The sequence below is a fragment of the Leptonotus elevatus genome, chromosome 17 (genome assembly GCF_054856555.1).
Source record: "Leptonotus elevatus isolate MCC_2025b chromosome 17, RoL_Lele_1.0, whole genome shotgun sequence".
Lineage (NCBI taxonomy): Eukaryota > Metazoa > Chordata > Actinopteri > Syngnathiformes > Syngnathidae > Leptonotus > Leptonotus elevatus.
In genome coordinates, this window is record NC_141255.1 from 2,330,594 (window position 1) to 2,346,942 (window position 16,349).

Here is a 16,349-nt window from a genome sequence, read left to right on the forward strand (position 1 = left end):
CAAGTTATTGTGAAATGTACACCCCCCAAAAAAATTTTTTATTAATAAAAAATAATTTCCGTTTGGTACTGTTGGGATACCTGACGATTCGATTTTTGATTATTTACTGGTAAGTTGTGATTCAATTCAGTACTGATTTACATGCTTTGATGTCCACTCAAGAAGTAGAAATACACGAACAGGCTCTGTTGACAGGTTCTGGATTTACACAAAAAATCCAAAATAAGACCGAGAGTCAAATTCAAAACTGGAAGGCAATGGCGTCACGGTCACACCACTTTCTTTGGTCACCGTTTCATGTCATCGGTTAATCAATACTATCCAAAGCTACAAATTGTTCATCTATCTATGTCAATGACGTCAAGCGAATGAATGCTCTTCACAGAAGAACTACAACTGGAGATTTTGATGATGCAAAAATATGTGCCCTGGCTCAATAATTGTTGGGAAACGTGAAAGATCAGGAAAAAAATGCCTTATTTATGCTAGTGACATATAGTGAGAGCCACAAACATCACACGCGATTTTTCTACAACAACGTAAATGCTTGTATTGGATCAATAAAGGTTCGGGAAACAACATAGCGTTTAATTCCACAAATAAATCGATCTATCGCCGGATCACGTCAACTTACCGATAGGACGTCTGTTTCCGGAACGCAAGCCCTCTCAGCTTGTCCTCCAGGCTCTCCTGCTCGATGTCAGGCAGGCTGCTGAACGTGTCACTACAGCATCCCGCCGAGGTGTCCTCCGAACCGGCACCGGACTCCGACTCGCCGCCGTCGGCTCCGAGCGAAGCGAGTCGCCCGCTCAGGCCGCCCACCGGAGACGCCGGAGTCGCCGCAGCCGCCGTCGCCGCTTGGGGGTCCATGGCGGTCGGTCCTCGCGCTGGACCCCCCGCCACCGCCGCCGCCAGGGCTGGCTCACCCGCAGACGCCGACGCCGGCGACGGGAAGACGGTGGAGGAGGCTTCCGAGACGAGAAGGTGGAGGCTCCGCGCCGAGGTTGTCCAGCGTGAGGCCGCCAAGCGACGCTCGTCTCCCGGAGCCCGATGAGCTGCCTGCTTGCCTGCCTGCCTGCCTGGCGAGCGGCACTCTGATGCTGCTCAGACCAGAGAGGTTGCTGACGCGTGACGTCACTCTACCGGAAACATAATGTGCCTCCTTCAAAATAAGATGATGTGCTGCGAACGTTTTATGGCGCATACAAGAGGAATGAACGGATGCAAAGGCCATTTCGCATTATTCAGCTTACAAGCTACACACTAAGCATATCTATGTATTTTATTACATAAAAGCACCCCTTATGTCTAATTTCAACATAGTTTATTGTCACCCAGATACCATGAGATAATTTTATTTGTCTAAATAGAATTTGCTCGACTCACATCAACATGGTCCCCTGGACTTAATTATTCCACACAATGGTAGTCAAACATTACTTTGGTCAAAATGAAACTTCATGATCATAACTCCCTTTAACATACTGTAGTTCCTTCACACGAAGATCCCACAATATGGTGGAAAGCACTACTTCTATCTTGATTAAATTCCTTATCTAACAGAGTTATTGAACACCCAAATAAAGATGGCAACAAAGCAATACTTTTGACTAAATGAGACTTTTCAAGTCACTCCATATTTGGAGCTAAGATGCCACATGATAGCAATTAAACGCTACTTAGCTCTTTGCATATCGCATACCTTTGTCTTTATATAAATCAAGGGTGAATAACGTAAGCAACCCTTGTATCTGTTGATGCAAGAAATCAATTGTCACACCTGAGCTGTAAATAAGAAAAAAATGACAAGGCCTTAATTGTAAAATGTGCTTACAGGAATAATCTTTTGGTTCACGCCGTTGGAATTGTGTTTGCTAAAGCACGAGCTGCAGAGAGCGTAAGAACACAAATCTCTGCATCCATCCATGCAGGGTAGAAACAGCATGGCATTGTGGGATATTCCCTCTCATCCTTTCTGCATCATCAGTCGGAAACTAGGTCAGGAGGTGACACACGCACACGCACTCAAAATGAGCACACATATGGTGCGGTCAAGGACTCCAGTCTCCAGCGTGTCAGTGACGTCATCATGCAGGATCTCGCGTCACTTGTGGGATGCAAGCTCGCATTATGAGCCACTTTTAAATTTTGGCTATAAAGTCATGCAAAAAAAAAAAAAAGGTCAGCATGTCAACTAAATTTCAATTTGGTTTTAATGGCCGCACTGTAACAGAGAATTTTTTTTAAATTATAGATTTTTTTAGCTCACTCATAGGCACATTGTGATTTTCTAGGGATGTTGTTGAAATAATTTAAACGCCCCACAATTGTTGGAAAATGTGGGCCCCTGGAGCTAGTTTGCCCTTTGCAACGTGAAATTTGGTCGACTCGTTTCTCATAAATTGAGCCACCAAAAAGTCTCAAGAACTCAACACAAAAAAGAAAAGAAAATAGATGCCATTTTGAAGGAGCCTTTTTAGGGGTCATTTGAAGGCAACATGGCCTTTGGGAATTGTTTTTGAAAATGTTGTCCCCCGAAGCCCGTTTCACTTAGTAACAACATATCACAAGACACAGAATGATGCTTTTACTAAGGAAAATACTTTATTATGCAAGCAAAAACAAAAAGACAGAAAAATAAACACATGGGGGAGAACGTTCTCCACTGGCTGCTCATTTCAGTCACGAGTTCATCGCTTTCCTGTCAATCTCGCTGTCTTGACATCAATATTTGACATCTTTAAGTTAGTAATGAATTTATGAAACTGGTATGAAGAATTTATCACTTATCATATTTACAAAAATAGATATTTATTTTTTTGCTTCTTTTCCTTTGGAAAATGTTGAAAGAATGAAAAAAGGGGGTCATTAAATTGAGTTTTTAAAGGGCTATTACCAACCATTCTCATGTGCTGTCTTGTCTCATGTAAGGAGAAGACAGAAGCACCTAGTTAGCAGTAGTTAGCTTAGCATGGCACGAAGCTACCAAATTCTTTTATTGGCTCATTTAATAAGTTGGTTTTATCAATGAAGTCATTTTATTGTGCTAAGCTAACAAATGCTAACTATTAACTACAAACATCCTGCATCCCTTTTCTGGATTTGTTGTACTCGGTCAACATTCACAAATGTTCTGCATCTCTAATTCCCCAAACCAGCGCAGGAAATGCAATAAGGCACATTAAGAAATAATATAAACAATATATAAACGAGTAACCAAAAAAGAAAAAAAAAAAGACAAGTATCAAAAAGGATGCATATGAATGGCACTGGAATGCAATAAAAACATCAAATATTAAAAGAGCAATAATCTTTGGAAGGAAAAAAGAAATCTATAAATATATTATAGCCGGTGTCCTTTCCTTTTGTCGCTACATTATTCATCATGATAAGGAATTTGCCAGGATGACGATGCTGATGAACTAAAACACAACTATTCAGTGCAGACAGATTAACTTCTAACAGGAGTTTTCAGAAAGGAGCCGACTCAGCAGTGGGAACTGGGAACTTGTTCAAGGACAATGAAGCTGGGAAATTTGAGGGCGTTGGGGTAGTCGAACCTCAGGAGGTCTCGTTGACGCTTTGCTCCAACGCGATGCTTTTTGCCCTCTGCTCCAGAGGCCTACACACACACACGCACGCACGCACACACGTCAATATGCCATGAATTTATATTTAAATGTACACCTAAGGAGTCATTCTAAAGAATGTCATTAAGAAATTATGTAATAATGAACCTGGAAGGAATAATTTTCACATTATAAATATTAAATTAATCATCAAATTGATATTAAACATAATTTACAACAAAGGAATGACTTAAGCAGTGATTCTGTGTGATGGAATTTGGGCTCCCTCTTGTGGTATGTAAAAGAATCACTGAATTAACTGTGTAATATTGTAAATATAGTTTCAATTGATCTTAAGAACTGTTGTTGGTTTTTATTTTTTTATTTTTATTTTTTTAACTTTGATCTGAATCATTATTTAGCCCCCCTACATTTAAATACATAACTGTGCATAATGTTACAGTGGCTTACAATAATGTTAAATATAGTTTTTTGGGGGTGCGGCTGGAACCCGGTCTTGTTTTTTATTTACACTTATAGGCCAACTATACGACTGCATTTTGATGTTGTTGCGATAGATACTTTGACAGTTATGTTTTTTTTTGGGGGGGGGGGCACATTATCATTTAGTGAAATTTTCAAACAGTGTCAAAAAGATTGATTTGAAACAATTTACAAAAATTGAACAAAATATATATATATTTTTTTATATCATGGAAAGTACTGGTGGAGGTTGTGCTTCACCTGTATATGCTGTTTGACATGCTGGTTTTGTTGCTTTTATTCCTGAACGGCGGGTGCGTCTCCGCCCAGCTGGTCTCCTCGGCCGCAGTTTTTTGCTGCTCGCCCGAACGCCGCCACGCCGCCATGACCACGGTGGCGTCGGCATCCTCCCATTGGTCGGGGTACTCGCCGCCTAAGCCCAGCAGGTGCGGCTGCTCGTCCTCGAAGGTGGACAACAGACTTCTTGATTTGACTATTTGAACACACACACACACAAAAAAATGCAAGTGTAAAATGTCTCGAAATGACTGTGCGTATTGATGAGGGGCCTCTTGGGTCCGCATGTAACGTAACCACGGCAACGCACAGTCGTACCTGTGGCAACGTACGACTCTTTGAACGCCGGCTGCCGGGAGGCCAGGCCGCCGTCGGCCACGCCGGAGTTGGAGGTGAAGCCAGCTGGGTAGAAACTTCCCAAAAAGAGAGCGAAGCACAACACCACCACCTGAGAGGAAGCAGCACATTGATGAGTGCTTAGCCACTTAACAGCCAGAGGTTAGCGAGTCAATAACGGATCAATAAGTCATGGTGACAAGTGCGCGCACACACTCGTACCATCAGGCAGGATGACGTCTGCGTGCCGACCATACGGCACGACTTGGACACTTTTCCGGACAGCAAAGCCTGCAGGGCCTGCAGCTGCTGCAGCAGAGACCTAAAAAAAAAAACAATTATTAAGTGAAAAGTAGAGTTATCAATCAAACAAATATTCCAAGATTTATTTGTGCTACATTATAATCGAAAAAAATAAAATATAAAACTAGTGTAAAATGTAGGGGCCGAGTACTTTTATGACGCAAAGCCCCGAAAAAATACATCTGTACTCGCCGGCTCAATTGACAAAAACCTGTAAGTGCTCAGTCCGTCTATTTTTGAGGCTTTGTGACGTTAAGCACTCGCCGAAAACGTGGACATCTACAGGTGTCTACAAGTATTTCAATCCAGGAAAATCATTAAAAAAAAAAAAATTTAATCTATAAAAATAGAAGAAATAATTTGGGATGTATATGCTCTTACTTGTTGGTGCCCTCCAGTGTGTCCACTTTCCTCCTCAAGTCGTTGTTTTCGTTGGAGCATGTCTCCACCCTATGGACAAGCGTAGTACTGCAGGTCAGTCATCATTCAAAATAGTTTTTTGTTTTTTAATGAAGTGAAGAAGGTTATGTTGAATAAAAACAAATATTTTGATCCTTTCTCATGTAAAATTCAAATTTCTTGAAACAGAGAATCTGGATTTTTTTTTTTTTTCATGAGAGGCCGAAGATATAATCAAGTCAAGTGGGAATCACAACAGACAAGAGAAAATATGTGGATTTTGGCTCACTTCTTCTCCAAGGTGTCCATGTACTCCTTCTTCTTCCTGCGACTCTCCTGAGCAGAAATCTGACAGGAAAAAATTTATCATTTATTTACTTGATGGGAAAAAAAATATATATATATATATTTCTTTCATTTTATTTTGAGGCACTCAACTTCAAGTCATAACATATTTCTATGCGCCACACCTTATTTTTGATTTTCCTGCGGATCTTCTTGAGCGCTTTCTCCTCGGCTTTTGTGAGCGGCAGCTTGTTGGGAACCGGGTAGCCCTCGGCCACCAGCGTGCGGCGCTCTTCCTCGGTTAGCATCAGCGGTCCTGAGCCCTGAAGTTTCTACACACAAACATAAACAGCCAAATGAATGCCAACCACTCTACGAGGTACAAAATGTCTGCTCCTCACATGGGGGGCGGTGAGCAGAGGCGAGTTGGACAGTGAGGAGGAGTTCCCGCGGGGGGACGCCTTCGCACTCGACTGTGCCGGCGCGGGGCTGCTGGGGGGCGAGGTGGGGTGGGACAGCCCCGGCGGGGCGTGCACGGGGCTCTGGCTGCCCTCCGAGTCGCTGCTGTGCGAGCTGGGCGGGGTGGGGGGCATCTGCAGGGCCTCCAGACCTGACGCAGGAAGAGCAGTTTGAGGAGGAGACCTTTCACATTAAGTCGTGATGTGAGGAAGTGCAGCGGTGCCTTGAGATACACATTACTTTGCCCTAAGTTCGACTGTTTAGCTTAATGCTAACAAACAATGTAAAACCTCATAGACGAGCTAACACATAGCATCGGTGTTGTGTTTTTTTTAACGCTTTAAGCAAGGAATATTTAAACAAAGTGTCGATACTATAGCATGTACTTGCGGCCATATATTTTTTATACTCTGTGAAGAACGACTAATTGTATCTCAGGGCATATCTGTAGTAAGTAAAGCAGATCTAAAGTTCGAACCTTTGGGTGACAGATTGAGAAACTGATCCACTTCATGCGGTTCCAGTTTAATCTGAGGGAAGACCTTCTCCTGCTTGACCTTGACGCTTTTATCGTAGCCACGGCTGCTGACGGGGGTCTGAGCAGGGCTGGCGGCGACGGGGTCCTCAGAGGCTTGGGGGTCCTCGGCGGAACCCAGGGCGAGGGCGAGGGCGGGCAGGAGGGGCGGGGCGTCGCACAGGAGACCCTCCATTCCATCGTCCTGCTCCATGGGCCACTCGGTCGAGTCGCCTTCAGATTCTACGGCAAATCCATTGATACAATATGATGTGTATGTTCTACACACAAAAAGTATTGGGGCGCACACTTTAATCAATCAGTTAATTAGCAAGTGAATCCTGAGTTTGCTCACCTGCGTCGCTGCCGCGCTCCCCGGTCAGGTGCGAAAGCGGCGACTGTGGCCTGCTGTCGCCGCAAAGCGAGTAGCTGTGCTCGGCGGCAATGTGTGGCGGCGGCGACGACGATGGGCACAGGTCGCCGCACTCTTCCCCTTCCTCCATGCCTGTGGCGCCGCCTCGGACCCCCGACAGGAAGGGGTCGCTCAGCAGCTGGCCCAGCAAAGCGTCGTGGGAGAGGTCGTCCAGAAGCTCAGAGAAGTGCTGCACGGCAAACGAAAATATTGGTTGCTTAGCGATCGGATTATAGTGATGTGATGACATGGCCACTAGGGGGCATATGTGCCTGCTTTTACTTGCTGTGATCAATTTGTGTGTGTTCTCAGTATGCTGCCATAAATGGGCACTTAGCTGGGATGCTAACAGTAGAGCGTGAATTTATTTACAAGGGGAGACAAATATTTACACACTCATCCACAGTGTGTGTGTGTGTGTGTGTGTGTGTGTGTGTGTGTGTGTCTTGGTAGTCATGGTAACCTACAATACAGCATTTTTTGTCATTGCTGGCCTTTAGCCGCTTAGCTCACGAAGAGCAAACACGTGAAGTCGTGAACACAGTGTAACTGTGGTTTTAGTAATATAAAAATAACCTCTTTGTATCAGAACAGGAAATGGGAGCGGTCCCACTATTTGTAACCTTAAAAACAAAACCACAAACCACACATACACACAAATACACACATACTGTACTGTCCCTGTCATTTTCCTGTATGTGTGTGTGCGTGTAATGTAGGGCAGTGGAACGGGCTGTGGCCCACCACACACACACACACACACGCACACACACACACACACACACACACAAACAGACCCCACTTTGTCCTGGCGTCTCACACAGGCGTGTCGTTCCGGGCCGACTCGTAACCCGACACTCCCCTACGAACCCCCTCCCCTCGCCGAATGGGAAAACTCTGGAGGCAGGAATCTGTCAAGTAAATTCCAAAAGGAGTGCCAACAAAGAGAGGCTTCTTAATGCTTACAAAGACCCATTTAACCTGAGATGAGATAAGCAAACTTCATGTGGGGTGATGAGGGAAATAAATATGTCAGGCTCAAACCTAATGTTCAAATACAACAGTCAAATGGAAGTACATTAAGCTACCTAGCAGTTAGCATCCAGGTTAGCCAAAATTACAGCTACTAGCTAGGATAGTTAATTGGCTAGAAAGCTAGCTAGCATTAGCTCGATGGATAGCTAGCCAAGTAGCCAGTATTGCAGCTACCGGGAAGAAAAGTTGGCTGGAATAATAGCTACTCGGCATTATTGTTAGCATCTGGTGGTGCCGATGAAAACATTGAAGTGAGTTGAGGAGCTTCGTTTTGATAAAAAGCAGTCCTTTTCCGCCATCTTGCGGCATCTATAGGAAATTACAAACGCTTTCATGGGGGGCGTCAATTACTTGCTGATTTTTTTTTCTATCCACGGTAGGGCCCGATCTTTACGGTTAGCATCACTTAGCAGTATAATTAGCTCTCTCAATACTTAGCTAACAATTAGCTGCGTAGCACATTCATTAGCTAGCCTAATTAGTTAGCCGGAAGTATAATGAGTATTACATAGAAAGATAGTTAGCTGAAAATTTTGCATTATTAATATGGCCCAGATAGACAGCAAGATAACCAAAAAAAAAAATAATTTTTTTGACTCTCTAACCTCACTACACTCACGTTGTTAAAAAAATACAATTCATCAATTTCTAAATTCTGCATTTGCAACCGGCTGTTCTCAAGCCTTCAAAAAGCAGTGAGAGTAAAAAGGTGCAATTAAGCTTCCGCAATAAATGCTCCCACCTGCTGTGAGAGGCCAAGCATGCAGAGATAATCGAGGGTCCCGGGGGAAAGGCGGGGAAGGAATGCTCGACTCAAGTCTTCAATCAAGTCTCACGCCAACTAGCATGCGTGTGTGTTTGTGTTATTAAAATTTTCATGTAAATGTCCAGATGCCACTTCTGATGTCAGGAAGCGCAGATGGTGATGCGAAAATGTGAAAAGTGAAAATGGCATTCAAGGCCGATATCATATACTGTACTTAAAAAAAGAAAAAAAATAGAATTTGGACAATTATAGATCAATTTGTGACAATATTTTTCCCTCTCCTTTCTTACCAATTACGGATGCCTTTTATCTCATATTTTTATTATTATATATGATTTATTTTAGATTTTTTTTTCAAATATATTTTATATTAAACTTTGATTCATTCAAGATAGTGTCAATTAATGTCTCTCTATGTGCGCGCGCGCGCGCGCGCGTATTCACATGATTGCACGTGTGCACTTTAGCCCCAGGACTGCGACCTATCTGTGATGACATGAGCACAGAAGACAAACACGCCACACGAGTTCATGGCAAGATAAAAAAAAAACAGCAGTCAGCATGTTTGTTTGTCCTGTTACTATCTGAACTCTTTTATTTGACAGCTGGCCAGTTTTCCCACTGCTGTTAGCATCATTAGCATTAGCCAGTGTGGCAGGCAGTACCCGGCGTGTCGACAATGCAAACAAGCTGCTTAAACACACGTTTGATTGTTTGAGCACGTGTGGATGCAATACCAGCTAAGCTAATGGCTAAAACCAGCTGGGGGGGGGGGGGGGGGGGGGGGCTTGCTAACAACAACAAACTCTGATTCCAGAGCTGTCCATTATGATTACTAGCACACTTGATCACTAGCTAGCAATATAGCTACCTGTGGGTTTGACAGCTACTTACTTATATTCATCAGCTCGATCGCAACCTAGTAGGGCTTCCTGTCACTATTGAATATTTTTTAGAATCGATTATTTTGGGACAGGCACCAGCACCCCTGTGGCCCTAAACAGGATAAGCGGTGTTGAAAATGGATTGATATTACCATTACTATCAATTATTGTGCATTAAGTGAATTCTTGGATACAAATGATTTTGAATTCTCTTTTTTTTCTCTCCAAAATCCAGAATTATTATTACATCACTCGATAGTTACCCAGCAAAACATCTGCCGTGTATTGTATTATTATGAGTTCACTTGGTAGTTACATCAAGATGGCTACCGAGATAGCATTATTATTATTATTATTAGCTTGATCGCTAGTCAGCAAGATGGCCTGCTAGCATACTTTTCAAGACTTTTCCTGCGTTCACTTGCACGTGCTTGTGTGAGTGACGATGGCGTTAATCATAACGCAGTCATAAACAAACATGATAAAGTCACACTGCCGAAGATAGCAGCATGGTTAAGCGTGGCGATAATACGGCCAGGAAGCGAATGAAAATAATCTTTAAGCTAGCGTGGACATGCGAGTCCACTCGTCGTCTTCATGCCCATTCACTTCATGAAAGCATTTGCCCATCCGCCTATTTTGGGGGGGGGGGGGGGGTGGCGTCACGAGATGCATTTGCAAGAACGTCACAAGTGAGAATACATGTGTGTATGTCTAGATTTGTGTGTGAGGTTTTTTTCATGTTAAGGTCTCACATGAAGAGGAAAAAAGTCCAAATGCAACATCTGAAAAATGGAAAACCCGTCTGGATTTTAAATTCTTCCACCCCCGCTCCCCTTCATCCCGAGGCCTCACGGAGCTTCCAGATTCTTTTTACACACACACACACCGTGAAGGCAACCCCCCCCCCCCCCCTTCCTTCAAACCCAAACAACCTCCAGACATTCGTGGATGACTTCACCACAGAGGAAAAAAAAAAAAAAAAAAAAAAAAAAAACTTCACGGTTTGCTTGTTGAATAGTTCAAATAAAATGCTGATAGTGGGGACATTTTTATCATGATAACCGATTATAATCATTATCGTTGATAAAATAATGTTGGTCGGGCTTGTGGCCCTGAACAGGATAAAAGTGGTCGCAAAAAAATGGACGGCTGATGAGCTCATTTGCGTGCGTTAGTGGGTCAAGCAGCGCACGCGCGCTTAAATGTTTCCACATGGTCACGGCGACCAGTCAGTCATGATATTCTCCTTCCACTCGGTGAGTCACTTGTGAGTGTGTATAGGTGTGTTAGTACACACAGAAAGACACAAACACACTGTCAGACAAATACGCACAGACACACGCACACAGAAAGGCACACAGACAGACAGACAGACGGACAGACAGACGGACAGACGGACGCATGCTCACACACACACGCCACTTTTGCGAAAGTACCTAAAATGGGCAAAAGCTTTTTTTGGTGCAGATTTGGATTAACGTTCAGGTCCAGGTTATTGCGGGGACATTTTCCTTCATTCCCCAGTGAATAAGAGAGGAAATGAAAGTTTGCCCTTGGTGGAGGTATTCTGCCTTTTTGGTTCCATACACAGTATTCTTTTTTTCATTCCATACAAAAAAAGAAGTTAAATTGTATTGTCTTAAAAAAAAAAAATAAATCAGATTCTTTAACCTTATCACCTTGTGAGGCATGCTGGGTAAAAAGTAGGTCAGCCAACACCTGCACCGAAGACAAAACACGGCCACCAACTCGTCCGGACTCGTCGCCGATCTGAGCCCCCGTCGGCCAAGTCTGCCTAGCAACTGGAGGACGGACTACAAAGATGCTAACAAAGCACAAAACTTTTGGTTTACAGATATTCCCTGGTGTGTCCCACCACCACGGGGGAGGGGGGGGGGGGGGGCACCCAAATAAAAATGTGGGGGTACAACTCGCCTTGAGGGTACAGCCACCCCACCAACAGACAGCAAGTGGGGCGTTCCACGCCTATAAAAGGACGCGGGCGCCATGTGGGCACCTGGCGGTTTTTTAATGAGACACTTTGATGTCTCAGCTAAACTACACGTGGAAGTTTTGCTGATAATTTGCAACTTGACGCCACATAATTACGCAACAACGACACCAATCAAAAGAAATCCCAAAGAAGTTCAATTGCAGTCTGCCGCTTTAAATTGTGTTTGAACTCCATTTTTGGGTGGAGTGTGGATTGATGCGCCTCACCAAAAAAACACACAAAGCCGCATTTAAATTTAGCCTTTCCCCTCAGAAGAAGCCAAGCCCCTGCGGACGTCCCGTAGCCGTAATGGTGCCCTCGAAACGGGATGATTACCACCTTGGCGTTCTCCTCGTTGAAGGCCGCCGCCCACTTTCCCAGTCGGGAGAGCGATGGGGGATGGAGGAGACTCTTGCATCAGACTGAAAATCCAGACGCAAGCTTCCATGTGGACGCCATGTGGAGGCCCCCGGCGGCCAAGTGGGCGAGGGGCCCGTTTCCATCCAGTGCAAAAAAGTTCAGCTCAAAAGAACAAATATTGGCCTGACCAATATTGATTCTTTAAGGCCAATTCCGATTAATTGGCTGATTAATTTCTTAAGGTGGAACATTTGACTGCTTTACAACACTGTGCTCTTTAGTACTTGATTTTTGCCGATTTTAAAATAGCTAATACTGTACCCGGTTTTATCGCTAACGAACAACAAGCTATTTTCTTGCTGCCATCCTTGTGGCATCTTGGTTAGCCAAGCAACTATGTTGAAGTGACTTGAGGATTTCCGCGCATGTTTACAGACTGGCTGCCAGTTGACTTACTTCCATTCGTAGCCTGATCGTTGAAGGCCAGAGGCGAGCAGGATGCCCTGCCCCGCCGGAGAACAGGCACCTCGCTTTTAAAGCTTGTTTACTCGGCATGTTTGGCTCACACACACGCCTGCAGCTGTGTGTGTGTGCGTGTGTGTGTGTGTGTGTGTGTGTGTGTGCGCTAATATCTCGAAAAGCAGAGCATTGCATTACGGTCCATCTGCCGAAGGTTACGTAAGGGGACACATTCTTGGAAAAGTCTGCTGCATGTGCACGGCAAACCTTCCTCCTCCTCACTTCTGCAGTGCATTGAGAGCAAGTTACTGTCACTTTCACACACACACACACACACGTGCAGGAATTAGCATCTTAGCTTAGCAATCGACGCCATTTAAAGGGTCTAAAGCGTACATTTTGATAATGCTGTATACGTTTTGATGTAGCGCGTTTGGAATATTTGTGTATTTTGCCAGTGCAGTTTCTCCACCCACACGACAAACATTGCGAGCGGGTTCACCAAAGCCTTGTGTGACGCATAAAAACAGAAATACGGCATGCAAATGAAGGCGTAGGCTGGGTGTAATTGTGGATTTCGCATAATGTCAACAAGTGGTTGTAATGGTGATAAAAAATTGTCACACGACAGGTTGGGACAAAAAGTAGACGAATCATTCATTTGATTACATTAGCAGGTTTTTTTCCTGGCATTTTCCTTCACTTTCAATTCATTGTCCCTTCTTTCACTGAAAGCTACTTTCCTGCCTTCTTTGCACCTTCGACCTTCCATTTTCTTATTTCCTTCCTTCAATTTGCATCGTCCTTACTTTCTTCTCTCAGACTTCAAACCCCTTTTCTGTCTTCCTACCTTCCTTCGGTTTTGACCTTTTTTTTTCCTTCTTACCGCCCTCCTTCCTTTATTTCCTCCCAAAGACATTCTTTTGACTTTCCATCCCTTTTGGCTTCTTTCCTTCCTTCAAACTAGTTTTGTGTCCTTCTTTCCCGCTTCCTTCCTTCCTGACCACCAGATCCACTGTCCTTTTCTGCCTTCGTCCCGTTTTTCCTTGCCTTACACCCGCTTTTTTTTCCTTCCCGCTGCACTTGCTATGTTCTTCTTCCTTCCTCACCACTTACTTTCTTAGACATTCTCTTCATTCTGCGTCCTTTCCTTCCTTCGCTTAAGGCCACTTTCCCGCTGACCTTCTGCATACGCACCATTCCGCCTTTACTTGTTCTTGTTCTCAAGTTACTTCTCATTATTCACGCCACTTACCAAAGAATATTTAAAAAATATGCACCTCCTTTTGGCCCACACTGTAAATTCTCCTATGAATATTTTCTACGCTAAGTTTAGCTGGAGGCCACAAAGTAAGCTCCTATTTACAGGGGAAGGACGCCGTGAGTTAACAATGAAGGCTGACTAGTTACAGTCATTTCACACACATTCGAACCAGAGGAACCTGATCGAGAATTATGACGGGTGTCACTGGCAGGTGTCACACACAAATGACGCACACACCGCCGACTTTGCATTGTTTTGCGGGGAGTCGGGTGTCAACACACAGAAGCTGAGTGAAAGCGCGAGCTCTAAACTTAGGAAGGCAGAGGCTTAGTTGAGGGGGGGGGGGGCGGGGGGGGTGCAATATTGGTTAAGAGGGAAGGAGGAAGCGGTGGGGGTCAATCGAGGGGAACAAGCGAGCCAGTCTGTTTGTGAACACTACAGTCTATTTTACATTCACACACACACATGCTTACTATGTTATAATTCATGGGTGTGCAACCTAAGGCCTCGGGGCCATACAGCTTGTAATTCTACATAAAAACATAAAAAAAAGTGGTTAGACTATCGTACATTTGTCTTTCCCATAAATTCTAGTATATGGACCTCCCGTATATGATTTAAATGTGTGCGGTAGAAAAAAAAAAAAAAAAAAGAGTAACCCAAAAGTGCACACAAAGCTTCGAAAGTTGCCCCCACCACCCCCCCCCCTAAAAATTCACTAGAAATTTCAAATTTGTCACGGGAATCTGAATTGGTCCTCAGGATTGGTTTAAAGGGCCTCTTTGTACGTCACCACGCGAGTCCCGACCTGTCAAAGGTTGCCAAATGAACAGCATGCACGTTTGTGGGTTCTGCAGGCTGCATTCCCATCTCGCCGCTCGACGATCCAAAGTTTCTCCTCAGAGCAAACTCGTAAGTTACGTAAGAGCAGAACGGCAAAAAAAGGGCCGTTTTGGAAAATCTTCATGGTGCTCTTTGCAGATAGACGCACAACACTGATTTTAAATTCTGATTTGCGTGACGTTTTAATAACCTGCTTTTAATTACAACCAGGTGAAAGTACCTATGTTAAAATATATATATTTTTGCATGCAATTATTATTTTTTATTTTTTTTGCATATTCTGACAAGTCAAAAATTCTCATCTCAGTTTTTCAACTGCAATTATGCTCATTTAGAGGCTCTTAAAAAAATCTAAAAAAAATTTATTTGTACTTGTAATTTGCAATGTTAAGAAATCCAAAAATATTTGAAACAGCTGTCAGTACAGTGCACAGCTATATTGTAAACTGAGCATCATCTTGATTACAAAGACAGACTAGTTTGTTTTACAATGTTTAAAGTGTACCTAATGCTACCTAATGCTAACTCCAATTGAGTATGTTTTCTATCAACGACTTGCTTATTCTTAGTACTCCTAAGCATTTTGTTCAAAGTAAACATTGAAAGGAAAAAAGGGGGATGGAGGCATGCTGGACCTCAAGGCTCAACTTGAGAAGGGAGAGCAGGGCACACACATTGACAGCATTGTGGACTGAGCACTTCCTTGCAAAAAAAAAAAAAAAAAAGGCAAATTGGGTTGCTAAAAAAGTTTTTGGTGTTACATTAACAACAACTTACATTAGTATAGAGGGCACAGTCCATGTCACCGGCCTCGGACAGCTCGCTGAGGTTGCGGTCCCAGTGCAAGAAGCTTTCGCTCGAATCCAGGATCTCCATGACGGCGTCCCGGTGGCCTCCTCCTGAAACTTCTCAAGTTTGGTAAAGTTCGCAGCAACTTTGTTTGGAAGCAAGTCGGCGCGCCGAGCGGGACCGTAAATGTGCGTGACTTTATCAAGAAAGAACGTCCGAGTGTTTATCATCTCCCGTTCGTTCACCTCAACATCCACAGACACTTCCCAGCTGCTTTTCTAACGCCTTTCTTCGCTCTCCTCCTCCTCCTCCTCCTCGTACTCTTCCTCACCAGCCAGCCGACCTGGAATGTGGGGGTGGAGTCACATGCCGCAAAGTGAAATCATATCGATAACACAGCGGTCAAACTACCAGTGTAAGTGTATATTATGCTTTCGATGTTACTGTACGGTAATTAACACAACGTTTGGCGGAAAATAAAAGTTAATTGGTGTTTCGAGAGTTCCAGCTGCTGTCTTGGGCGAATATTGCGACAGTTCCGTTGATCGGTTTCAAAGTAAATCCCTCACCTTTCTTTAGTTTATCGGCTTATTTACGCGCAATGAACAATTTGTCATGAACTTGGTCGTTAACGACAAAAACTAAACCATGCCGTATTAAAATGAATTACATGCAAAGAAAAAAACATAGCGACTGTATCCAAATTATTTTTTAAGAGCTTTTTATTCAGGTTCCGGTTGAGTGATAGAACACACTGCGCATGCGTAGCTGCCGTCCAATTAGGTTGCCTTCGTTTAAACCTTAAATGACTGACATCTCAGCTACCCCATGAGAAGCGGCTTCCACCTCAGCCAATAATCCCCAGCCACGACAGCCCACCTCATAGCAAAATATTT

The 16,349-nt window shown here is 43.8% G+C and overlaps 2 protein-coding genes across 6 annotated transcripts in view; both read right to left on the bottom strand.

The window, feature by feature from the left end:
• dgki (diacylglycerol kinase, iota) overlaps positions 1–1,107 on the bottom strand; it is a 39,872-nt gene extending 38,765 nt beyond the window's left edge. For all 4 annotated transcript variants that reach the window (XM_086058332.1, XM_086058330.1, XM_086058331.1 and 1 more), the window contains exon 1: positions 635–1,107. In XM_086058332.1, the coding sequence (XP_085914458.1) occupies positions 635–870 (236 nt within the window). In that variant the 5' untranslated portion in view covers positions 871–1,107. The remainder of the gene's footprint in view (positions 1–634) is intronic.
• A 1,472-nt stretch (positions 1,108–2,579) lies between these two features.
• creb3l2 (cAMP responsive element binding protein 3-like 2) lies at positions 2,580–15,983 on the bottom strand. Of its 2 annotated transcripts, XM_086058069.1 has the most exons (12): positions 15,699–15,983; positions 15,442–15,563; positions 7,001–7,247; positions 6,610–6,888; positions 6,074–6,282; positions 5,858–6,004; positions 5,677–5,735; positions 5,370–5,438; positions 4,908–5,007; positions 4,668–4,797; positions 4,314–4,545; positions 2,580–3,622 (listed from the first exon to the last, which is right to left on the bottom strand). In XM_086058069.1, exons 2-12 carry the CDS (start codon positions 15,538–15,540, stop codon positions 3,562–3,564), a joined length of 1,632 nt encoding a protein of 543 aa, XP_085914195.1. In that variant the 5' UTR covers positions 15,541–15,563; positions 15,699–15,983; the 3' UTR covers positions 2,580–3,561. The 2 variants fall into 2 exon arrangements, with proteins under 2 accessions (XP_085914195.1, XP_085914194.1); XM_086058068.1 differs by having other exon boundaries at positions 15,442–15,982.
• Positions 15,984–16,349: the final 366 nt, after the last annotated feature.

Coding starts and splice junctions, on each gene's coding strand:
- creb3l2 (XM_086058069.1), bottom strand. CDS start 15,540: ATGGAGATCCTGGATTCGAGCGAAAGCTTCTTGCACTGGGACCGCAAC. Junction 6,889..7,000: donor GGAGCGCGGCAGCGACGCAG/GTGAGCAAACTC, acceptor GATTTGCCGTAG/AATCTGAAGGCGACTCGACC. Junction 3,623..4,313: donor ATGTCAAACAGCATATACAG/GTGAAGCACAAC, acceptor GTGTGTGTGTAG/GCCTCTGGAGCAGAGGGCAA.